General features: G+C 40.6%; 3 protein-coding genes across 9 annotated transcripts in view; 2 read left to right on the top strand and 1 right to left on the bottom strand.

The window, feature by feature from the left end:
- Nucleotides 1-4,515, top strand: part of LOC139388631 (serine/arginine repetitive matrix protein 1-like) — a 9,139-nt gene extending 4,624 nt beyond the window's left edge. For 2 of the 4 annotated variants that reach the window (XM_071135406.1, XM_071135405.1), the window contains exons 5-10: nt 759-889; nt 1,040-1,145; nt 1,361-1,424; nt 1,633-1,792; nt 1,841-1,878; nt 2,069-4,515. In XM_071135406.1, the coding sequence (XP_070991507.1) occupies nt 759-889; nt 1,040-1,145; nt 1,361-1,424; nt 1,633-1,792; nt 1,841-1,878; nt 2,069-2,206 (637 nt within the window). In that variant the 3' untranslated portion in view covers nt 2,207-4,515. Of the gene's footprint in view, nt 1-758; nt 890-1,039; nt 1,146-1,360; nt 1,425-1,632; nt 1,879-2,068 lie in introns of all 4 variants that reach the window. The other 2 variants (XM_071135404.1, XM_071135402.1) reach the window with 1 other exon arrangement.
- On the top strand, nt 3,886-7,533 carry LOC139388634 (SH3 domain-containing kinase-binding protein 1-like). Of its 2 annotated transcripts, XM_071135412.1 has the most exons (6): nt 5,054-5,290; nt 5,664-5,686; nt 5,730-5,813; nt 5,983-6,248; nt 6,516-6,579; nt 7,186-7,373. In XM_071135412.1, the coding sequence occupies exons 4-6, from the start codon at nt 6,022-6,024 to the stop codon at nt 7,222-7,224; spliced, it is 330 nt and encodes a 109-aa protein (XP_070991513.1). In that variant the 5' UTR covers nt 5,054-5,290; nt 5,664-5,686; nt 5,730-5,813; nt 5,983-6,021; the 3' UTR covers nt 7,225-7,373. The 2 variants fall into 2 exon arrangements, with proteins under 2 accessions (XP_070991514.1, XP_070991513.1); XM_071135413.1 differs by lacking the exon at nt 5,664-5,686 and having other exon boundaries at nt 3,886-5,302; nt 5,727-5,813; nt 7,186-7,533.
- LOC139388633 (lipase member H-like) overlaps nt 7,474-25,135 on the bottom strand; it is a 26,276-nt gene continuing 8,614 nt past the window's right edge. For 2 of the 3 annotated variants that reach the window (XM_071135409.1, XM_071135410.1), the window contains exons 2-12: nt 23,952-24,029; nt 22,049-22,112; nt 21,451-21,821; nt 21,231-21,339; nt 20,985-21,086; nt 20,796-20,885; nt 20,481-20,648; nt 18,569-18,658; nt 18,151-18,259; nt 17,864-18,037; nt 8,496-8,791 (exon numbers count right to left, since the gene is read on the bottom strand). In XM_071135409.1, the coding sequence (XP_070991510.1) occupies nt 8,707-8,791; nt 17,864-18,037; nt 18,151-18,259; nt 18,569-18,658; nt 20,481-20,648; nt 20,796-20,885; nt 20,985-21,086; nt 21,231-21,339; nt 21,451-21,821; nt 22,049-22,106 (1,356 nt within the window). In that variant the 5' untranslated portion in view covers nt 22,107-22,112; nt 23,952-24,029 and the 3' untranslated portion in view covers nt 8,496-8,706. Of the gene's footprint in view, nt 8,792-17,863; nt 18,038-18,150; nt 18,260-18,568; nt 18,659-20,480; nt 20,649-20,795; nt 20,886-20,984; nt 21,087-21,230; nt 21,340-21,450; nt 21,822-22,048; nt 22,113-23,951; nt 24,050-25,135 lie in introns of those variants that run through there. The other variant, XM_071135411.1, reaches the window with a different exon arrangement.

The following is a 25,135-nucleotide window of genomic DNA, read 5'->3' as shown; positions in this document are numbered from 1 at the left end:
ATGCAAGATTACAAGATAATCCCCCTTTGAAATTGAATGCCCAGGGTTTGAAGAGGAGTTTAGATTTGGAAGCTGAGACTGACCTTAACGAAGACTAGTAAGGATGAACTAAAGATCAACAGGGAAATCATGGATAGATGGACCATTTGGCTGAACAGATTAGACGCTCATCTCCCTTTTTCATCATTATTTCAATAGTAAGTGGAGAGAATTGACAGCCTTTCGAGTCCAGCTTCAAGTGAAAATCTGGACAGCAAGAGACCAGTTCCTCAGAGCTTTCGGCAACACTTTTCCATTCATGCGTGTGAATTTTCATTCTGAATTTGTGAGCAGCGCTACTGGGATGTCAGGTGGATTCGGGGTTCAGTGACAATACAGCGTTACGAGAACATGGACATTACGTGCTCTTTGTAAGTACCTGAGTGATGATCATTTTTTTTATTCCACATGTAGACCAATGGTCTTTCCTGAGTAATTATGTGAATGTAGCTTTTCCAACAGAACTCTCTCCTTTCTCTTTGTCTTTCCATGTCGGTCCATTTTTTGAGATGACATGTTTTTGTTCTACGGAATAAAATAATTTACATTTTCCAGGGCATTATTTAGACTGATGGAATTTTCACTTACAGGGCAACATCTAAAGATGATGCTAGTAGTAGTAATGTTCTGCTCCGCTGCTTACCTAACCTGGCCTCACAGGCTCCACTGATGGGATGCTCATCACTTGTAATTCTCTGTCTTGGCTGGTCCCGCTCCAGCCCTTCCTCTATAGACAAACGGCTGGCTCGTGACCTAGTCGTTGTGTCCCAGTGGCAGGCACCTGGGACTAACTCAAGCTCAAAGGACAGCCCCCCAAGGGATAGAAGTAGGACACCAAAAAACAAAACTGGCAAGTGGCCCCTGATTTGGTTTGGTCTCATTTTGTCTGTTGGCTAACAGTTTGTTTGATGCTCCTCAATGGGAATGCAATGTCTCTTGGTGAATTTAATATTATTCATTATGAGAATACCTCTTACTCACTCAACTCCTGACTTTTCAGAGCGCTATTACAATTCAGATGAACAACTTACGCTGAATGAACGCTTCTCTAAAATTCATGACTCCAGTCCTTCCCCTTCACCAAGAGACCGGAGATATGCGGAAAGGTAATCCACCAATATGAGAATCAATATAAAATATTTGATGTGAAGTGACTTATGATTGTATTGCATGGAATATAACCATTTGATTTGTTTAAATCTTGGTGCCTAGTGGTTATGGGTATTTGGTAATGATGTGTCACACGATGGGTGTGGCATCACACCAATAACTAGTTTCATTCAAGGTTATTTAGTCAGATAATTCACTTTTTACTTGTTAGGCCAACGAATGTGCCACAGGAGAACCACAGACCTGAAAGACCCTTCAGGAAACCAGGACCACAGGTGAGAACTTCCTGGGTTCTTTGAAAGCTGAGTGTTCATAGCTTTAGTCTTGGGAGTGGGAACGTGTTTACTGTAATGAGTAGGCCGCCCAGGGATACAATATGTCAAATGTTGCCTCCCATACATTTTGGCAACCCCTGCGCAATTATATTTCTCGATAAACTCCATTCCACCATGTATGCACATCCTTTACTCGTTTGTGCCACAGAGATCGAGCTTCCGTCCCACTAGCCCAAATCGCAAACCAGGTCCTCCCCCTCAGAGAAGACCAGGTCCTCCTCCTCAGAGAAGACCAGGTCCTCCTCCTCAGAGAAGACCAGGTCCTCCTCCGCAGAGAAGACCAGGTCCTCCTCCGCAGAGAAGACCAGGTCCTCCTCCGCAGAGAAGACCAGGCCCCCCTCCGCAGAGAAGACCAGGCCCTGAACCGCCTGGTCCCTTTAGGAAGCCACTCATGGTATGTTGCATTTGTGAGCAGCTCCTATTATAACTTGTGGCCAGTAGGACTTGTCTTAGCCCACTGACTGCATTCATGTGCCTCTTGGCCTTTTGAAAATGGAGGTAGTAATATCACGGGGATGAAGCTGTAGGTCACTGAAGCTGCATTTCTGACCGTTTTTTGTTGAATTTCTTTCCCCCCTCTGTAGGGAGGCTTTGTGCCACGTCCTTTCTCTCAAAGGCCAGTGTTCAGGAAGAGCCAGAGCATCCTGTCCAAATACCGTAACATGCCGACAATGCGTCAACATGTACCCCCCAACAGAGGGTCTAATTATCGCCGCTGGTGATCAAACTAGAGGGACCAAGGGCACAGTTCAGGGTTACACACCCTTTCCCCCTTGGCCTTGGGTTGCGTCTTTGTCCTGGAGATGGTCCCCCAATGGAACTCTCCCTGTCGTCAGGAGTACGTCAGAAAATGACAGTTGCACTGTTTATTTTTTGACTCTGTTTGCATAAGATGTGTTTAAATATACAGAATAGGCTATCAGTTTCTAGTCTTCCAGACTGGTTATTATGGACATTGTTTTTTTGATTTCACAACTGTTACACTTCTCGTATCGTGTAAATGAAATTATGAAGATTTTACCTTTTTATAGTTCCCAGTACCAATTTTTTGTTTTTCCCCAGTGCTTAGAGAAACACTTTTTGCTGTAAAGTAGAAGCAGTCTTCAAGACGATTCCCCAAGGGCTGTTGAATATGATGCTCAGTCTAATTCTCAACCTGTAAAAACTACTGATGCCATCTTCAAGTCCTGTTCATTTCAACCTATGTACATTGTTTTGTTTAAGATATTGCAAATAAATGGCTCAACATGCCTTTTGTGAAATTGTCTGTTGTGCCGTAGGATACACAATAGAATTGGATCTATTGGATGTGTTTTCATAAGGACTGGGGAGATCTATTTTGCATTTCACATTGCGTGTCACCAATTTCATCATGTCAAGGTTAATGTAAAATAGATGCTTTATTACTGGTCTCCCTTTACTCCAATAGAAGCTTAATGGAAAAAGCAGTGCTCAGAATATAGCTGGGAAATTCAATAGACTGATTCTCATTTATGAATACAATGATGTAGATGCTTTATGTAAATCAAGTCTTCACATCAGATCTCTTTCAGAGCCTAGTGGTTAGAGCGTTGGGCCAGTAACCGAAAGGTTGCTGGATCGAGTCCCCGAGCTGACAAGGTCAAAATCTGTCGTTCTGCACCTGAACAAGGCAGTTAACCTACTGTTCCCCGGTATGCTGTTATTGTAAATAAGAATTTGTTCTTAACTGACTTGCCTAGTAAAATTAAAATCGGGCTGCCTGTCTAAATGCAGGTAAGGCAAAACCTTGACATATGTTAAAGACAAAAATTTACAGAGAAAGAATCAAATAGAAAAACGTGTGATAGAAGGAAATGCGCTGAAGTGAGAGGTGTGGAGACAACTGTTCTCGGGTGTGCCGTAAATGCATTCCTTGGGGATCACCAGTCTGACGAGCCGTTGGCGCTGTAGTGTAGGCTAGCCGTGTCCTTTCTTGTGATTGGTTGTACAATGTCACCATAAAAGGAGAGGACTGCAGGGGACCATTTGTTTTTATGGACAGAAAAGAGCAGAAGCTCAGCTATCCGATCAGGCCCATTGTCTATGTTGGACCGGTTGCATCCCAGAAGTGTCAAAGGTTTGACAGCAGAAGGAAGCTTGTGGGAATAACGGGTATAGAAAGTAAGAATTGAAATAAAGGAGACAAAGGTACAAATACACTTCTTTACAGGTTTGCTACAAAGGTAACATTAGGTAGCAGGAGGGTTACCAGACCACCATCCACTTTTACTCTACGAAAAAAGACTGCTTTCAGAGTGCAGTATAACTGCAGAATGCTGAAAATACGGTGTCCAAAATATATATATATTTTTTTACTGCAGCTATTTTGTAGTGTAACTGCAACTGTTACAGTGCAGTATTACTGTGCCACATTTGACTGCAGTGACTACTTTTACTGCTGTTTAAAAAATCATTTTTTTTGGTAAGGGTGGAGTTAGTTCCACTTGGAGTGAGAATGGTATAACAAAGGACAGGTTATGGTTAAATATCATTAATTAAAATCCGACTCATGTTGGTAGACTGAGAGTCACATATCTCATCTCTGCATAATATACAAAAACGAATGATAAACTGGTTGCGCTTCATATTCCAATTCAACATCCAATCCAGCTTCCTCTTGACTTTTTCCATTCAAACTCAAATTATGGAACTGACTTTGTGTTTTCATGGCACGCTGTATAGATCTCAGCACCCTGCTCTCCCCTCGGAGGATATTGGATAAATGTGTGTGTTCGATGCCCTGTAGTCTGTCCCTTTAAGTACTCCCAAGTCTGTGTCCCTGCAAACTAGTTGTATCAGGGACTGCCCCAGTGGTATTGGTGGTAAGCATGTCTGTGTGCTAAACTTAGCCCAAGACCACCTCTCATCACACTAGCACAATTCATGTTGGGTTACAATGGAACCAGGAGTGAATGGTGTAGAGTTACCATCAATGGAGCTGTATTGCGATAGAAACACTGGCCAAACAAGGTGTGTACAGCAGAACTCCTAACAACACCAGCTAAGATTGCTGTTTTGTCAATCAGTCGCTGTCTATTTTCTTGGCTGTAACAAATGGTAACTGCTGACGCTTGGCATTTCTTCTACTGTGCACAGCACTCTGGTTATAGTGTATGCAATCATGTTATATTTCAAACAACAGTTGAACCTAGTTTATTTTCTTGATAAAGAATGATTCATTAATTATCCTCTTGGCTGTTGATATCTGATACGTTTGACGCTTTTCAAAATAGGCTTGAACACGTGCATGTCTATGTTCTGATTGACTAATGTGCTTAGTTGGAGAAATCCCAAAGACGATCTACTGACTTAACTCACTCCACTCTGTCATCATTTTTTGATAAAAATTCTAAGCTTCTCGAGCTCTTTTCTCACTTTCATTTTGTCGCTCGACATATCACGTTGGCGTTCTTCTGTGTCACCATGGGCAACTATAGCTCTGGCCTTACCGTGGGTAAGCCATGTCATCATTCTCAAATCCTTTCTTATGTTCCTTTGAACTCACCTATGACGCTTTAGATTCTCCAAACTGTCATCAATGGCAAAACAATGTAATACTGCATGACACTCTGTTTTTGACAGCCTGTTGTTTTGCTTCAATGACCCCACCATTAATTATGCCTTCAAATCAAGTCAACAATTTATCTAATGCGTCATGTTGGTTTGTTTTATTTCTCCAAGACATTGAAGATTTTGAGTCACACAGTGTTTCAGTCACAGAGACCCTGAACCAATTGGCACCACGTGTGGCGGATGAAAGATTTCAGTCACAGATTTTTTCACTGGTATGTATATTTGTACACTGATGTCAGTGGCTATCTGGTTGTTATTGTGGAGTAGTGAAGCATGCGAGAGGGGTTGTTTATTGTCTCTGAGGAAACTTTTCAACTACTCACTGTGTTCTGTTTGTGTCCCATTTGTCCTTGAGTTAAATTTACCTAATTTGAGCTGGCAAGATGGCAGACAACAGAAACGTACATTTGGCGTGTGTTAAATTGAAGTATTCCATATACTATAGTCATTAAGGACTACAGATCAAACGACCACAATATTACCATAACTACATGTACATGTAACAGGATATATGTCAATCAAAATAACAAAATCCTTCTTTCAATCCTCATGTTTCTCTGTCTGTGTTTGCTTGTGTCCTCTCAGGCTCCTCAGTCTAACCTTGACATACAGGAAGACGTACAGGTAGCCCCTACACAGGTGGGTGAGACGCAAGAGAATGAGAAAGAGGACCTCTCCTCTGTCATATCACTCATCAGCAGCCTGGCAGCACCTACAAATACCCCAGTGTTACCTGTAATTCAATTTTCACCTTACTATGCATGCTGCCCAATGTCAATGTGGTCTATAGAGTTGCTTATTCAATCAATATTGTTCCATCAAAACATTTACACCCAAAAGGATCTTCTGCATGCCTCTTGAATTTGTTTGACCAGTTGTGCTGTTGTGATGTGTCGTTGGACAGGTGGTTGAAAAGAAGCTTCACCGGCCTTCAAGGCCCACAATGCTCTCCTCCTCATTATCCACTGGTACCAGTGCGCCACACCCCTTCTCCACACTCATCCCTGGGGCTCTCTCAGCTATCCTGCGTGCTACCCTGCCCCCTCACCTTACCTCTGACCCCAAGCCCAGGAGAGAGCCAGGTGCCCAGTGCCAACTGACCCTCGAGCAGCTGCGGACAGAGCTCCGGGACCTAAGGGATGAGGTCGAACTGATGAAGAGCCAGCACAAGTAAGTCTTTTGTTATCTCAGTGTGTGCAACTACAGTAATGTCTTCTATTGTTAAAGTATCTCTATGTATGCAACTACAGTAATGTCTTCTATTGTTAAAGTATCTCTGTGTATGCAACTACAGTAATGTCTTCTATTGTTAAAGTATCTCTGTTTGTGCAACTATTGTTTTGTATTGTTATTTCTGTGTGTGCAACTACAGTAATGTATTGTATTGCGTTTTCTAAGTGTGCCACTGATTTGAGATTTCTCTACTCTTTGTGTTAGCAAAGAGATTCAACTGCTGATGAATGAGCTGGATGAGGAGAAAAGGATTCGCTTGTCATTACAGGTACTGCAGGTTTGTCGGTAGACGTCTGCATATGATCCACTCTATCAAATATGTACCTAACAGAGATTAGGGGTGTACCTCCACATTGTATTAGTGATCAATTTTATGACATGAACTTTTCCTGACTTACAGGCCCAATGCAGTTGTTTTTATATCAATATGAAATCATTTCTGGGTAACAATTAAGTACCTTACTATAATAGTTTTCCATTACATTTACAAAAATAGCAATAATTTAGCTAGGAATGTATGGGAGTGGTCTGAGTGGGGAGGGGGGAATCTGAACTCTCATTGTTATTAGTTTATTAATCAATTTACCACCTGGTGATGTCACCAGGTAAGTTGAAACTCCCGCCCATGCAAACCTGCTGATTAGAAGGTCCTCTGTAGATTGTATTTTCAACCAGCAACTATCAGGGAATAACACTAATCACCTGTTGTGCAATATGATACAAAACTGAATTTTGACTGTACTGGGCCTTTAAGACAAATGTCAGTTTATTACAAGTCAGATTGATTTCTTATCATGGTGCAGTGCTAGCTTGCTCTTGTGTCTACTTGATGTTACCTCTGGGTCTCATGTCTGTGTGTTGTCTTGTGTCCCAGATGGACGTGGCACAGATGAAGAAGCACAAGTCTAAATGAGCAGGCAGGCTCAAACAGCATGGCATCACCAACAATGCCAGAACAAGTGGTAATCTGTCTCTTAGAATGTTCTCTCAAAATTAAGTATCAATGAAATCCAGACAGGAATTTGCTGTATAGTAGCAATCATTTATGAAACAACAGAAAAACTATAGTGAATATTTTTTAAATATAATGAACAATCTTTGTTGTCTATTTGAGAAAAGTTGATGTAACGTATGTAACGAAATAAAACTAATGAGCATCTTCTACAAAAACATTTTATATCAGCTTATTATGTGACATTTTTTATAAAATAAAAACAAAAAACAAGCATGTTCTTTAAGTCAAGTGGTTTAAAGTGTTCAATTGTATTGGGGTCATTCAACCAATTTGATGTAACTTGCTCCAAAAAACTTTTGATTTCACCTAACTTTAAGTGCCAAATTAAGTAACAGGGTTGGCCATAACAGGGTTGACCGTAACAGGGTTGACCATAACAGGGTTGGGGCTTTACAATGAGGGTGGAAACTTGGAGAAATGTTGGGGTCAAGTCAGTTAAAATCTTCCTGGAAGTCACAGAGGAGGCACAGAGGGACACAGAGGTGCATGGAAGGATACAGAGGAGGCACAGAGGGACACAGAGGTGCATGGAGGGACACAGAGGAGGCACAGAGGGACACAGAGGTGCATGGAGGGACACAGAGGAGGGACATGTCAAAATGCTTAATATTGGCACTTTAGCAAGTCTTTATTCATATAAAGAAATCTGTATTGAATTCTCCACGTGATGTTTAAAAAATATATGTACTATATATATATATATACAATAAACCCCCCAAAAAATAATCTAAAGGAAGTTAGTTCTTAAGTGTCTGTCGTATATCTGAGAGATATAAGAAAGAGCAGGGAACGTATTTAACCCTTCATTTTGGCACTAAACAGTCTCCATATATACTTCCAATCTTTTTTTAAAATGGGTACCGTGGGACTTTCAGACAAGTCTTGTGAGGTCCTAGAGCAAAACAACTGATATTTACTGACAGACGAGTCCCAAGACACTTGTGGGGGTCGTAGAGAAAAACGGAGAACACAATCGTGTTTGAGAGAGTCTCATCTTTCCATAGAGGGGTTAATTAAGATATAAAAGGGATACAAAATGCACTCTTTTCGTGTAATGACCCATTGACGTGGCTCTCGTTAATAAAATATGTATTTAGTAGTGGTTTCCCACAGATATTATACCACACAGTGGTCTCAGTGATACAGACACAATCATCATAGTACTTTTTAAGAATTAATAAATGAATACAATATATCATTCATTAAAATCATCACACTTGCACGCATTTACAATGCTCTGTACTTAAGCCACTGAATACACGGACCAGAGGGTGAGTAGCATGTAGGCTACCTGGGTCAACTGCCTCACTCCATTTACCCAGAGAGGCATCAAATGGCCACTGCTGACTCTCTACATCATACTGTGTATCTGTTATTGTCTCAGAAGTTGGACTCCTCACAGGGGATGGATCTGAAGGTCACCTCTCTGTTGTCCTCCAGGAGAATGTCATAGCGGCAGAGAGGCCTGTGTGTGAGAGAGGGTGACATGGATGATTTAGTAAAAGGGTACAAGAAGTGAGATGAGAGGTGAAAATGTTATGCAAAATGCACAGAGGAAACAGTGACTTCACATATTGTTAAAGCTACTATATCTCTCCTCTCGCGAATCGGTCTCAACCCGGACCTGCCTATCTCACAGCAGTCAGTTATTCCTTGTCCCTGATCCCAAGCGGCCCGTAAAAGGCTTCTTTGCCTTGACAACAGACTGGTCACAGCTTGGGTCTGGACTAAGCCTCGGTGCCAAGGGCCTTATCGAATAGCGAGCGATCCTCAGAGTCTAATACCCATGCTACCCTCTTGTGAGCAGGGCTTCTACCGTAAACATTAAGTACCAACCTCTCCTTGCCTGGCTAGGACTAGATTGAGATACTATACAGACTCCTACTAATGCCTTACTTTTGACAGCTGGGTGTGGAACCATTTCTAGAAACCAGGACTCTTAATGCCTCCGGCCAGAACTGTCAATAGGCTAACTGAAATGTTTTGTTTTGTTGTTTTAAGAGGGTCTTTGAGATTCTTGCTGTAATTAAAAGCGCTATACAAATTAAATCTTATTATTTATTATTATTATAAAATCCTCAATCAACTAACTAGAACAAAAGTCCTGAGTAAAATACATGCACTTGTCTGACTCTTTAATTTAATGGAAACAGGTTTGGAAATAATAAAACAAGTTTATTAAAAGTTTCACAACAGGTTTAAGAAGTCCATGTGGTTACATTTAAATCACATGTACATGACAAATGCAATATTTATTTCACAATACATAATGCTTTTGGCGCCTTTAACTACATCCATTTAAGCATTGTTTTATTGTATTGACTGTGTTTCTGAATGTGTAATACACCACATGACCAGAAGTATGTGGACACTTGCTCGTCGAACATCTCATTCCAAAATCATGGGCATTAATATGGAGTTGTATTTATTATGGATCCCCTGCCAAAGCAGCAGCTACTCTTCCTGGTGTCCAGCAAAATTAAGTCAGTTCATACTATTTAAAAACATAACAATACATTCACAGATTTCACAACACACTGTGGGCCCTCAGGGCCTTACTCCACCACTTCCACATATCTACAGTACAAAATCCATGTGTATAGTGTGTGTGTGCCTATGTTTGTGTTGCTTCATAGTCCCTGCTGTTCCATAATGTGTATTTTAATCTGTTTTATTTAATCTAATTTTACTGCTTGCATCAGTTACTTGATGCGGAATGGAGTTCCATGCCTCTATGTAGTACTGTGTGCCTCCCATAGTCTGTTCCTGACTTGGGGACTGTGAAGAGACCTCTTGTGGCATGTCTTGTGGTGTATGCATGGGTGTCCAAGATGTGCACGAGCAGTTCAAACAGCTCGGTGCATTCAACCTCTCATAAAAACAAGTAGTGATGAAGTCAATCTCTCTGTACATCCAAGGGCCAGCCATGCTGCCCTGTTTTGAGCCAATTTCAACTTTCCTGTCCTTTTTTGTGGTACCTGACCACACGACTGAACAGTAGTCCAGGTGCGACAAAACCAGGGCCTGTAGGACCTGCGTTGTTGATAGTGCTGTTACGAAGGTAGAGCAGAGATTTACTTCTCCCCATCTTAGCTACTGTTGTATGAATATGTTTTGACCTTTTGCTGCTATAACAGCCTCCACTCTTCTGGGAAGGCTTTCGACTAGATGTTGGAACAGTGTTGCAGGGACTTTTTCGATTCAGCCACAATAGCATTAGTGAGGTCGGGCACTGATGTTGTGCGATTAGGCCTGGCTCGCAGTCGGCATTCCAATTCCTCCCAAAGGTGTATGATGGGGTTGAGGTCAGGGCCCTTTCCAGGCCAGTCAAGTTCTTCCACACCGATCTGGATAAACCATTTCTGTATGGAGGTCGCTTTGTGCACAGGGGCATTGTCACACTGAAACAGGAAAGGGCCTTCCCCAAACTGTTGCCACAATGTTGGAAGCACAGAATTGTCTAGAATGGCATTGTATGCTAAAGCGTTAAAGAGCCTAGCCCGAACCATTAAAAAAAGCCCCAGACTAGTATTCCTCCACCACCAAACTTTACAGTTAGCACTATGCATTCAGGCAGGTAGTGTTCTCCTGGCATCCGCCAAATCCAGATTCGTCCGTCGGATTTCCAGATGGTGGTGTCCACATACTTTTGTGTGTGTGTATATATATATATATATATATATATATATATATATATATATATACAGTGCATTTTCCTAGAATCATTACGGACCATAGCCCTTTGACCTTTATGTTTATGCTCAAATGCAAAAACATAGCGATTTAACAAAATGTTACTCAACACAGAAAGATGTTTTTGGAAAAACATTTATACAATGAAGTATGCCCAACTATTGTCTGGGAATCTGTTAAAGCAAGAGGGTGTATCATGTCTAACTCTTAACATGAGAAAAATAAGACCCCATATAGAATAATTGAACAGAAAATCCACGACTTAGAAAGAAAACACAATTTGGATAGAAATGTTGAAACCCTTCAACAGTTGGAACACTTTGAAGCTTGAATATAACACAATAAGCACCCGATCTGCAGAGATTGCTGCCATCAAATCCAATTAGAGAGAGAAAGAAGGAAGAGGAACATCCCATCTACTGTATAACATTCAAACCAAAGATGGTAGTATGACAATGGATCCTTCTAAAATGAACTCGGTCTTAAAAACATTCTATCACAAACTGTATCAATCTGAAAAACAAAAGCTCAAAGGAGGATATAGACAATTTCCTTAAGGCTGTTTTACCAATTATAAGTGCACCAGAGAAAATGTATATGGATAGAAACATTACCCCATATGAACAATTGGAGGCCATCAATAATCTACAAATTGGGAAATCTCCTGGTAATGATGAATTCCCAGTGGAATGTTATAGACATTTTTGTCCCAAATGATTAAAGCCAATGTTACTTACGCTCACAGTAGCACTAGAAAAAAATACACTTCCCAAGTCACTATGTTTGGCTACAATCCCGCTACTTAAAAATAAAGTAATGCAGAGCCTTCCACCCAGTATCAATTTGTCCGGTTTATATTTAGTGGATTGAACTATTGTACAAATTTGTACAAGTGTCTTTACAAACAAATGGACAGATCTCTGAATCATTTAAGTTATCAAGAGGGACAAAACAGGGAAGACCTTTGTCAAGTTATTTATTTTCTCTAGCCACAGAACCCCTAGCATCAATAATTAGAAATCATGGCTCAATCTGGGGCGTAGAGATTGGTGGAGATCAACATGTGATATCATTGTATGCAGATTACAGCTGACATTTTACTTGATTTATCTGTTAGACACCTATGGTGCTGTATCAGGATTCAAAGTGAACTGGGAGAAAACTGAAATAATATATATTTCTGCTTAGAAAGTACATTTAAGTGGAAATAGACAAACACACATATGCAATACCTGGGTGTACTTATACCATGCAATCTGGAGGAGGCATATAAAATCAATTACTCTCCTTTAATAGGTTTGAATCTGATGTTCAGCGATGGAGATCTCTCCCTATTTCTATGTTAGGTAGGGTCAACGTAATCTAAATGAATATATTACCAAGATCAATGTATTTTTTCCAGGCCTTGTCAGTTTCAATTGCATCCAACTTTTAAATAGAATAAATGATCTGCTCTCCAACTTTTAAATAGAATAAATGATCTGCTCTCCAACTTTTAAATAGAATAAATGATCTGCTCTCCAACTTTTAAATAGAATAAATGATCTGCTCTCCAACTTTTAAATAGAATAAATGATCTGCTCTCCAACTTTTAAATAGAATAAATGATCTGCTCTCCAACTTTTAAATAGAATAAATGATCTGCTCTCCAACTTTTAAATAGAATAAATGATCTGCTCTCCAACTTTTAAATAGAATAAATGATCTGCTCTCCAACTTTTAAATAGAATAAATGATCTGCTCTCCAACTTTTAAATAGAATAAATGATCTGCTCTCCAACTTTTAAATAGAATAAATGATCTGCTCTCCAACTTTATTTGGAATGGAAAACCTCAAGAGTCAAGTTGACAGTTTTAAACTTACCCTATACAGCTGAAGGTCTGTAAATAATACCTCATATGAAGATGTATTACTGCGTTCAAAGGACAGCAGACTATCATTGTGTGTGGAGGAGTATCGAAGCCACAAATGTAATACTGTATGATCTAAAATATACTTACTACTTCGGGTCCATGGCGTTGATGAAAACAACAGACAATCCAACAATCAATAAGACTCTTGAACAATTAATAAAATGGCCATCCAGACTATTTATATTGACCCCTTCCCCACATTTGTTTTGACACTGTTACTACTCTTTGTTTATTATCTACAGTTGAAGTTGGAAGTTTACATACACTTAGGTTTCAGTCATTGAAACTCGTTTTTCAATCACTCCACAAATTTCTTGTTAACAAACTATAGTTTTGGCAAGTCGGTTAGGACATCTACTTTGTGCATGACACAAGTAATCTTTCCAACAATTGTTTACAGATAAATTATTTCACTTATAATTCACTGTATCACAATTCCAGTGGGTCAGAAGTTTACATACACTCAGTTGACTGTGCCTTTAAACAGCTTGGAAAATTCCAGAAAACGATGTCATGGCTTTAGAAGCTGCTGATAGGCTAATTGGCATCATTTAAGTCAATTGGAGGTGTACCTGTGGATGTATTTCAAGGCCCACCTTCAAACTAAGTGCCTCTTTGCTTGACATCATGGGAAAATCCAAAGAAATCAGCCTCAGAATTTTTTTTGTAGATCTCCACAAGTCTGGTTCATCCTTGGGAGCAATTTCCAAATTCCTGAAGCTACCACATTCATCTGTACAAACAATAGTACGCAAGTATAAACACCATGGGACCACGCAGTCGTCATACCGCTTAGGAAAGAGACGCGTTCTGTCTCCTAGAGATGAATGTACTTTGGTGCGAAAGTGAAAATCAATCCCAGAACTACAGCAAAGGACCTGGAGGAAACAGGTACAAAAGTATCTATATCCACAGTAAAACGAATCCTATATTGACATAGCCTGAAAGGCTGCTCAGCAAGGAAGAAGCCACTGCTCCAAAACCGCAATAAAAAAGACTACGGTTTGCAACTGCACATGGGGACAAAGATCGTACTTTTTGGAGAAATGTCCTCTGGTTTGATGAAACAAAAATAGAACTCTTTGGCCATAATGACCATCGTTTCAATCACTCCACAAATTTATTGTTAACAAACTATAGTTTTGGCAAGTCGGTTAGGACATCTACTTTGTGCATGACACAAGTAATCTTTCCAACAATTGTTTACAGATAAATTATTTCACTTATAATTCACTGTGTTTGGAGGAAAAAGGGGGAGGCTTGCAAGCAGAAGAAAACCATCCCAACAGTGAAGCACGGGGGTGGCAACATCATGTTGTGGGGGTGTTTTGCTGCAGGAGGGACTGGTGCACTTCCAATATAGCCAGGCACCTCTATTTGGAATAACCCCGCCTTACATCCAGTGTTTAATGACAACACCTTTAAGTTCTGGTTCCAAAGTGGCATCGTGATTTAAAAAAAATCTCTACTGCCATTCAATCAATAAAAGAGTTGTATTATCCAAGGCCAATTTCTTTAAGTTCTTACAACTCTGAAATCTTATTTAATCGCTTCAACAGAATCTGGATACACCTTAGGCCTCTGGCACAGAAAAAATACTGAAAGAACCTGCTACAACAAAGAAGTTGATTGAAGTTATATTAAGGGTTGATTAAAACTCTACCTGATGGTTCAGAACATATAAGGGAAAAATGGGAAACAGATCGAAAGAAAGAAATTGAGGAGAACAATTGGTCACAGAGATGTGAAAATGTTCATACCTGCCCTACAACATAAAATAATGCAATTTAAGATCATCTATAGGACTTACCTCACTCCTGCCAGAATGCATGTAATGCACCACGAAATGTCACATCTCTGTTAGAGATTCAAAAAGCACAAAGGAAACCTATTACATATATTGTGACAAACTGACACCATTTTGGGATAATGTATGTCAGGGATCATAAACTAGATTCAGCCACAGGGGCGGCAGGGTAGCCTAACTGACTTGCCTAGTTAAATAAAGGTAAAAAATAAAATTAAAACAGGCCAATTTCTTTTCTTGAACAGATGGTCTGGGGGCTGGAACATAATTACAAATAATTTGTAGACTACAAATTGACTGCAAGAAGCTCAAACAGTTATAATATAATTTGACGTAAACAATAATTTCAAACCTTGGTACATTTGTATACGATCATGTGCCTTTCTATTATGCCTCGGAATACTTGGGAACAGATGAACAAAATTAAAATAAATTGGAGCTGATTTCCTGGTGTTTTTACAGTCTTTTATGTCCAACAATGAAAATATATATATTTATTTATACAGTATATACAGTACCAGTCAAAAGTTTGGACACACCTACTCATTCCAGATTTTTCTTTATTTTGACTATTTTCTATATTGTAGAATAATCCTGAAGACATCAAAACTATGAAATAACGCATGGAGTCATGTAACCAAAAAGTGCTAAACAAATCAAAATATATTTTATATCTGAGATTCTTCAAAGTACCCACCCTTTGCCTTGATGACAGCTTTGCACACTCTAGGCCATGAGAAACAAGATTATCTGATCTGATGAAATCAAGATTGAACTCTTTGGCCTAAATGCCAAGCATCACTTCTGGAGGAAACCTGGCACCATCCCTACAGTGAAGCATGGTGGTGGCAGCATCATGCTGTGGGGATGTTTTTTCAGTGGCAGGGACTAGTCAGGATCGAGGCAAAGATGAACAGAGCAAAATACAGAGAGATCCTTAATGAAAACTTGCTCCAGAGCACTCAAGACCTCAGCCTGGGGTGAAGGTTCACCTTCCAACCGGACATCAACCCTAAGCACACAGCCAAGACAACGCAGGAGTGGCTTCGGGACTAGTCTCTGAACGTCTTTGAGTGGCCCAGCCAGAGCCCGGACTTGAACCTGATCGAACATCTCTGGAGAGACCTGAAAATAGCCGTGCAGCAATGTTCCCAATCCAACCTGACAGAGCTTGAGAGGATCTACAGAGAAGAATGGGAGAAACTCCCCATATACAGGTGTGCCAAGCTTGTAGCGTCATACCCAAGAAGGCTCAATGCTGTAATCGCTGCCAAAGGTGCTTCAACAAAGTACTGAGTCTGTTACTTTTTGCTAATAAATTAACAAACATTTCTAAAAACCTGTTTTTGATTTGTCAGTACGTGGTATTGTGTGTAGATTGATGAGGGGGAAAAAACCATTTAATACATTTTATAATAAGGCTGTAACATAACAAAATGTGGAAAAAGTCAAGGGGTCTGAATACTTTCCGAAGGCACTGTGTGGAGACTGTTTAGTTAGATATTTTTTTTTTTACATGTATTTTTCTTATCTCTCAGATATAGGATAGACACTTCAGAACAAACTTCTTGAACATTTTTGGGGTGGGACTATCTGTTGTTCCATGTAGTGAATCTGTTATTCGATGCATTTGTATGGGCTAACAGGGCTTAGACTGTTTAGTGACAAATAAGGAGTTATATACATGAACATAAAAAAACATGTTTCCTGATCTTTCTTGTATCGCTCAGATATAGGACAGACGAGGCTTCTCTTAAAACTTCTTTGGGATAGGGGGCAGCATTTTCACTTTTGGATGAATAGCGTGCCCAGAGTGAACTGCCTCCTACTCAGTCCCAGATGGTAATATATGCATATTATTATTAGTATCAGAAACACTCTGAAGTTTCTAAAACTGTTTGAATGATGTCTGTGAGTATAACAGAACTCATATGGCAGGCAAAAACCTGAGAAAAAATCCAAACAGGAAGTGGGAAATCTGAGGTCGTTTTTGAACTCACCTCTATACAGTGGGATATGGGTTATTTTGCACTTCCTAAGGCTTCCACTAGATGTCATCCGTCTTTAGAACTTTGTTTCAGGCTTCTCATGTGAAGGGGGGCCAATGGGAGCTGTTTGACTAAGGGGTCTGCCTGCAGCCTCGTCACGCGCTTTCACATGAGAGCGACCTGCTCTGGCTTTTCTACAGACAACGGAATTCTCCGGTTGGAACATTATTGAACTTTTATGAGAAAAACATCCTAAAGATTGATTCTATACTTAGTTTGACAAGTTTCTTCGAACTGTAATATAACTTTTTGAACGTTTCGTCCGACTGGACCAGATTGCGCTTTTGTTTACCAAACGCCCTAACAAAAGAAGCTATTGGACTTAAATGGACATAAATTATGGACATTGCCGAACATAACAAGCATTTATTGTGGAACTGTGATTCCTGGGAGTGCATTCTGATGAAGATTCATCCGCTAGCGGAACCCCAGTCCTAGACAGGTTAACCCTAACATCTAGGGCTAGCTAATGTTAGCGTTAGCCCCCTAACCACTTCGCGAACATTAGCCACAACAAATTAGAATTCGTAACATGTCATACGTTTAGCAAATTTGTAACATATTGTACACTGTGCAAATTTGTAGCTTATCATACCAAATGGATTAACACATACCATAAGTACAGCACCATTTTCAGAAATCCTCAACAGCACAGAACTCTAAATGGACCAATTTTGGATGGGTGCACTTACTGTATACAATGATTTATGTGTGTCTCTAAGTGTGCATATGCTATCTCTCTGGGTATAAAACCTTGCTCCTTTTTCAACATACGCTGCTTTTCAAATGGAACCTATAACATTTCTACAGTATATCTCAAACTGCAGATACACAGGATGTCTAAGTATACTTTCCTGTTGCAACAACAGACTTTTACTCTTCACTCAACCCCAAAAGATCCCTTGCATCGGCAGTATTCACATTTTACTTCACACAAGGTTTATTTAACATTTCCAATTTTAATCAAATTATAATTGCTATCAACCTTTTTCCAACAACATGAAAGGGAAAAGTAAAAGAAAAGGTGCCACGTGATAGAATCTTTAGAGGAAAGAGGATGTGACGGAACACTGACCTGTCTTTGCGCTCCAGGTGTGTGAGACGGATGCGGAGCACCCGTAGTTTGTACTTAGGTTTAAATGCATTCACCCTGGAGAATTTGATTGAGATCTTGTGGACTTTCTGAAGGTCTTTTTCAAACTGGGCCAGTAATCGGGTCTCTGAGTACTTCTTAAAACTGGATGCTTTACTGAAGAAGGAGAGCATATGAGATGTTAATGAGATTCCCCAGAGTGTCTATCTATACTGTATGTACAGTATGTGTTGTTTTGGTAATGATACAGTGAGTAAATAGTTACTTACTGGTTTATTGTTGCCTCTGTCACCTCACTACCATTGTGTAGTTTTATGGTGATGTAGCCCCAGCGAGTATCACGGTTCCATGTTACAATGTCCACCCAATAGCTTGTCTCTGAGAGAGAGAGAGGTAAAAAAAGTACATACATTAATTTGATTTCCTCTGACCAATGACCTAGTTACAGACTCTGTATGTTTCCATTCATTGAATAGGCGTAGTAACATATTTTAACAACTTTGACAGAGCTCTTGTTAGTGTTGCTATACTGTACGTTTGCCTGATCATTTAAAATAAGCCAGGCACGCAAAGCTAGACCAGGAAGACCGTCACAGAAAAATGACTGGCCATTATGTACAACAGTATTCCCGGCAAGTCTCTCTTTAGAGGTCAAACGTGTGTGCAAGCTGATGATTATCCTCTTACTGCAGTATGGTGTCTGTTTATTGGTGGTGAAGAAAGCCTTGGTTTGCTGCAGAGGAACCAGAGACTCCTTCCACTCTATGATGTCATAACCTGAAACAACAGATAAAACAGCCATGTTATGAAGGGACACTGCCTTCCAAAACAGATTGCGTTTCACATTGAAGAACTATGGTTGCGATTGGACAGGCATCTCTGAAAAATATCTGATGTGAAAAGATCTGATGTGATTGGTCCAAATAGCAACTAGTGTGAAAAAAATATATCAGAATTGGGCTGCATGTGTAAGTGCAGCCTATGTGCGATTCAGTAACGTACAGTGCCTTGCGAAAGTATTAGGCCCCCTTGAACTTTGCGACCTTTTGCCACATTTCAGGCTTCAAACATAAAGATATAAAACTGTATTTTTTTGTGAAGAATCAACAACAAGTGGGACACAATCATGAAGTGGAACGACATTTATTGGATATTTCAAACTTTTTTAACAAATCAAAAACTGAAAAATTGGGCGTGCAAAATTATTCAGCCCCCTTAAGTTAATACTTTGTAGCGCCACCTTTTGCTGCGATTACAGCTGGAAGTCGCTTGGGGTATGTCTCTATCAGTTTCGCACATTTATTCTTTATTAGACAGCCGGCCCGCCTGGTTGTTGTGCGGGATTATTTCATTGTAAACCTTCGGCTCTGTGGTATAGGCACGTTGTGTCCCATTTGTACATTTTGATTCCCTGTGTTTTGGGAACGTAACGTTTTTGTGAGCACCCTGTGGTGCATTGGTGCGATTAAAGGACGCGCAGCATTGAACTCTCTGTCTCCTGCATTTGACTCCACACCCACGACACCCGGAGCATTACAACCATGTTTGACAATGGGGATGGTGTGTTCAGAGTGATGAGCTGTGTTGCTTTTACGCCAAACATAACGTTTTGCATTGTTACCAAAAAGTTCAATTTTGGTTTCATCTGACCAGAGCACCTTCTTCCACATGTTTGGTGTGTCTCCCAGGTGGCTTGTGGCAAACTTTAAACAACACTTTTTATGGATATCTTTAAGAAATGGCTTTCTTCTTGCCACTCTTCCATAAAGGCCAGATTTGTGCAAAGTGTCCTATGGACAGAGTCTCCCACCTCAGCTGTAGATCTCTGCAGTTCATCCAGAGTGATCATGGGCCTCTTGGCTGCATCTCTGATCAGTCTTCTCCTTGTATGAGCTGAAAGTTTAGAGGGACGGCCAGGTCTTGGTAGATTTGCAGTGGTCTGATACTCCTTCCATTTCAATATTATCGCTTGCACAGTGCTCCTTGGGATGTTTAAAGCTTGGGAAATATTTTTGTATCCAAATCCGGCTTTAAACTTCTTCACAACAGTATCTCGGACCTGCCTGGTGTGTTCCTTGTTCTTCATGATGCTCTATGCGCTTTTAACGGACCTCTGAGACTATCACAGTGCAGGTGCATTTATACGGAGACTTGATTACACACAGGTGGATTGTATTTATCATCATTAGTCATTTAGGTCAACATTGGATCATTCAGAGATCCTCACTGAACTTCTGGAGAGAGTTTGCTGCACTGAAAGCAAAGGGGCTGAATAATTTTGCACGCCCAATTTTTCAGTTTTTGATTTGTTAAAAAAGTTTGAAATATCCAATAAATGTCGTTCCACTTCATGATTGTGTCCCACTTGTTGTTGATTCTTCACAAAAAAATACAGTTTTATATCTTTATGTTTGAAGCCTGAAATGTGGCAAAAGGTCGCAAAGTTCAAGGGGGCCGAATACTTTCGCAAGGCACTGTACATTAGCTTAATTAAGGCCTTGATTTTGGCGAGTAGGTAAACTATCACATCTTTATGTGATTAAAAAAAAGCTTTTAATGAGATGAAACTCATGAATCTAAGGGGAGTTAGAGGGCCCACCAAATACAGGGCATCCGGCAGGTTTGAATTGATCACAATCCATGCAAAGTCCGTCCAGGAAGTCAGTGTAGGAGGTGCAGGGGAAAGCTCTGATGTTACAGGTCCGGTTCAGGGAACCCAGATAGAGGAGCACTGATCTCTGGTGGTCACACTTAAAATATCCAGACCCTGGGAGAGTAAGAAGGGGAGAACTGAGGATGGATTTAGAGGACATCAGTGATGTATTTACCATTACAGGAATAAACTATGTGATACACATGTTGAATTCATATCTAATGTATCATTCGAAGGACGGTCTCTTACTAAGCGACTTACCTGATAAGATGGTCAGTGGACAGCCAGGCTGGTCGGCTCCACCGTTAGCATAGAAATCAATGTGGCCCAAAGGCTTCCTGAAACCAAATGCTGGTAATGCACAATGAACACGTGACAGAACAGGAAACACATCACATGACTACATGATTCCCATTGTATTAAACCAAACAGGCAAGAAGAGGCACATACCGTCCATGTCTGTGTGCACAACGTCTACAAACTGTGCATCTGTAGGGTCCAGACGATCCTCAGGGGGTTTCCCGTTGAACTGAGGCCCCGCTGGATCTACAGCTGATCAGGTCAATATCAGATCAGTACAGATGTAGGATCTTAATTTTATCACTCTTTGCAAACTTATAGTGTATTCAAGGTTTTAAAAGACTTCTAAAGTTTGTATCCATAATAAAAACAACAAAGAAGAAAATCTATTCTAACCTGTGATCCTCCCAATTTTGCCATTGAACTTGGCTCCAACAAAACCTGTGATGTGAGCTCCTAGACTGAGCCCAATCATATGGATGGAACTAAGAGAGGCACCATTCTCCTGACACAGACAAAACAGGAAAAATAGATACTACACTGTTAGTACAAAGTAATACATTTGGCCCTCATCAAATATGTTAGGTATTCAGACTAAGCTCTCATTCTTAATAACCTGCATGTTTCGGATGAAGGCAGTGAGGTTGTCCGCTGTATCTCGTGAGTAGGTCACAACTTTCAGGTAGTTGATATTGGCAGCTCCGCGGTTCCAGTCCACCACCAGGACATTCATGTCTCCGCGGGCCAACAGCTGCTCTATGATGTTATTCAACCAGTTGGGCGGAGCGCCCGTAGGACGGTAGCCATGAACGACAAAAGTGGTGGGCTTGGTGAGGTTGAACTGGGGCTGGGCTGACAGGTTATGGTGGGACAGCTCCTGACCACAGGTCAGATTAGCTCTGGTGTACAGCAACAGCTTCACATACAGACTGGTTCCAATGATAGCGTGATAAAGGTCCAGATAAGTGAACACATCACATTCATGGGCTAGGGACAGGGTTAGTCAAGGGGAAAGAGAGAGAGAGTCAGAAAGAAGAAATCACTGTCATTGCTGATTGGGAAGTAACATAAGCAGCCTTTCCTTGAAGTGACTGCTTACACAGCCTATTTATGTGATGATTTAAAGTTTCCAAATGGTCTGCCAATAGCTGGGGGGGGGGGGGGGGGGGGGGGGGGTGCATGCGTGAGCGTGTGTGTGTGTTAGGTCACCATACCTCTATATATATCAACAGGTCCCAGCAGCAGCGCCAGGAACCACCAAAACATCATCATTCAGGTCTGCAATGGTTTACAAAATGTCATAAAACAGGGTGAATCTTTTTCTCCAACTATTGTAAAGTAACACTATTTGATTGTACATTAACATGATGAGACCAGTTGACTGAGCTGGATATCGCTGTCCCTCTCGCTTACATTGTGTGATTATGGTGAATTTGTGTACTACTGGGCATGCCGTGGTGCTGCATTTGCTTCACCGCATCAATAAGGGCGTGTGTGAACTTGTAGAGCAGGCAAAAGAGAGAAGATTTCGAAAAGTGTAAGTTCTCTAAAGCTAGTGAGCTATTTTTGATTGTAATTGAGAAGTATCCCTCAATTGTCACTCGAGAGTCACTCTGTCATCAGAACAGCTCATGGACATAGGTTGATACTGAAGCAGCACTCTGGTCATGTAAATGTAATGACAGATCAGCACTAGGTAATTTACTAGGTAGTTTTCTAATCCTGATTCTGCAGTGTGTGATCCCATGTGTGTGGCTTTCGTGGTTGTTACAATACAATTAATGAGGAGATAGGAAGACATTCTTCCTGACTGATCCTGCATTCAACTCGAACAGTGATAGGCATTACTGATGGGCACTGATATGGCAAGTATCAGCTGCATTTTTTTCTAACCAATGTCGATATCACATTGGTTTGAATGACATTGTGTGGACTGTGTGGGCTTCACTTCAAAGGCTTGTGAAATTCAGACAACTGCTTGCTGATTGCCCATTGGGTCAAGTATGAATGTTCTGGGGTCCTAACCTTCCCAGTCAGTTTGAATACAATGGGAAGCCATCAGCAGGCAGTTAAGTATGCTAAACTGAGAGCCTGTGAGAGGGTTTGTGACAGCCGTGCCGGAACAGTCATGTATGCTCTTTTACATAAAAGTGTAGGTTAACAGCAAGGATAAAACAATATCTTGATATGCCTTGCTCAAACAATAATGATATCATATTGCGTTAGTGATATTGGTGCTCACCACTAAGACAGCACAGACACATTCCTAATTAGTAGCACAGATATAAGCACATTATCATTGCATTCTTTGGAACTCAAGGGACAGTAACTTCCAAAGTTGCCTCACCCTCCCGCCTACAGTTTCACTTCCTGTTTGTACGAGAAAGGGATCCAATCTTTGTCTTAGTACAGTTTTTAATAAAAATGTATTCCTAGGAAAAATGTGTAAGCCTATAGCATGCATAAAAGTAAGTGTGTGTATGTGTGAGAGAGAGAGAATGAGATAGAGAGATAATAAAATAGATAAAAAGGAATTTGGTAAAAGGAAAACATTTGTTTCTGACCACCAAAACCTAATGCAGTAATAACACCGTTGATCTACCCTGTGACAACGACACTGCTTGGCTGTCAATGTGAAACCTTGTGGTTAATCCTTGTAGTTGTGTTCAAAACTTCTTGGATGTGGTCATGTACTGAGCTGGATTGTCGTCAAAACACAAAGCTAATAATCCACACAACCGGGAGCCGGTTAGATGACTGAATGCAATGTGAATGTTGAATGGCTTCACCGCAGGTAGATTGTATGTTTTAATATTCAGTAATTAGAAGGGGAAAAAGGTTCAAAGTAATCCACACAATCAGAAGAACAATGCCTGTACATGTTGCTCACAGACAATGTGTTTTATTTACATTATTAGACCTCACGTTTACAGTAATAAAAACCCTGCCGTAATGCCATTCTCCATAGTGTACTTGCTGTTGTCTGCTCTGCCAACAATCTACTCTATTATAGAATAATAATACTGCTGAAGAAGCTTTAAAACCTTATTCAGGGAGAAATATAGGGAGTATGAGAGCGATAAGCAGAAAGGAATTGAGACATTGTGGAAGTCTTACCTTGTTGTTAGCTTGGGAGCACTGGTTCCCTGCGCTCAGTGTGTCAAGTTCCAGAGCCCTCTATTCATGTCTGCGTGTCTGTGTTCAATAGAGAAAGTAAAAGAGGTGAGACCACAGAGCGATATAAACTCTCACTGTTCTAGCCTGGCCACACCCCCCTGCCCAAGGACATCATTTGGCACATTCCTACTCAGGTTGCTGAGATAGCTTTCTAGTATCTATCAAATCAAATCAAAACTTGTCACATTCACTGAATACAGTGTAGACCTTACAGTGAAATGCTTACTTACAAGCCCTTAACCAAAAATGCAGTTTTAAGAAAAATACCTAAAAAAAAGAATTAATATAAGTAACAAATAATTAAAGAATAACAATAATCACCTCTGCAACCTGCTGGTAGAACAATCAGAAGAGACCTTGACAATTTCACTTGCCATAAAAACACAAAAAGTTGTATATTTTATTAAGAGCATTAGAGACAAATCAAAAATCAAATCAAATCAAATTTATTTGTATAGCCCTTCGTACATCAGCTGATATCTCAAAGTGCTGTACAGAAACCCAGCCTAAAACCCCAAACAGCAAGCAATGCAGGTGTTGAAGCATGTTGGCTAGGAAAACTCCCTAGAAAGGCCAAAACCTAGAAAGAAACCTAGAGAGGAACCAGGCTATGGCCAGTCCTCTTCTGGCTGTGCCGGGTGGAGATTATAACAGAACATGGCCAAGATGTTCAAATGTTCATAAATGACCAGCATGGTCAAATAATAGGTCTGGGACAGGTTGCACGTCCGGTGAACAGGTCAGGATTCCATAGCCGCAGGCAGAACAGTTGAAACTGGAGCAGCAGCATGGCCAGGTGGACTGGGGACAGCAAGGAGTCATCATGCCAGGTAGTCCTGAGGCATGGTCCTAGGGCTCAGGTCCTCCGAGAGAGAGAGAGAAAGAAAGAGAGGTACAGTTGTGGCCAAAAGTTTTGAGAATGACACAAATATACGTTTTCACATAGTCTGCTGCCTCAGTTTGTATGATGGCAATTTGCATATACTCCAGAATGTTATGAAGAGTGATCAGATGAATTGCAATTAATTGCAAAGTCCTTCTTTGCCCTGCAAATTAACTGAATCCCCCAAAAACATTTTGACTGCATTTCAGCCCTGCCACAAAAGGACCAGTTGACATCATGT

The sequence above is a fragment of the Oncorhynchus clarkii genome, chromosome 29 (genome assembly GCF_045791955.1).
Source record: "Oncorhynchus clarkii lewisi isolate Uvic-CL-2024 chromosome 29, UVic_Ocla_1.0, whole genome shotgun sequence".
Classification (NCBI taxonomy): domain Eukaryota; kingdom Metazoa; phylum Chordata; class Actinopteri; order Salmoniformes; family Salmonidae; genus Oncorhynchus; species Oncorhynchus clarkii.
This window is presented reverse-complemented; position numbering and strand designations above follow the sequence as displayed.

Bases quoted from the DNA above. Each gene is read 5' to 3' on its own strand.
- LOC139388634 (XM_071135413.1), top strand. From the start codon at position 4,967: ATGTCATCATTCTCAAATCCTTTCTTATGTTCCTTTGAACTCACCTAT. The intron at 6,249-6,515 runs GTAAGTCTTTTG...TCTTTGTGTTAG, and splicing joins CTGATGAAGAGCCAGCACAA to CAAAGAGATTCAACTGCTGA. The intron at 6,580-7,185 runs GTACTGCAGGTT...CTTGTGTCCCAG, and splicing joins GGATTCGCTTGTCATTACAG to ATGGACGTGGCACAGATGAA.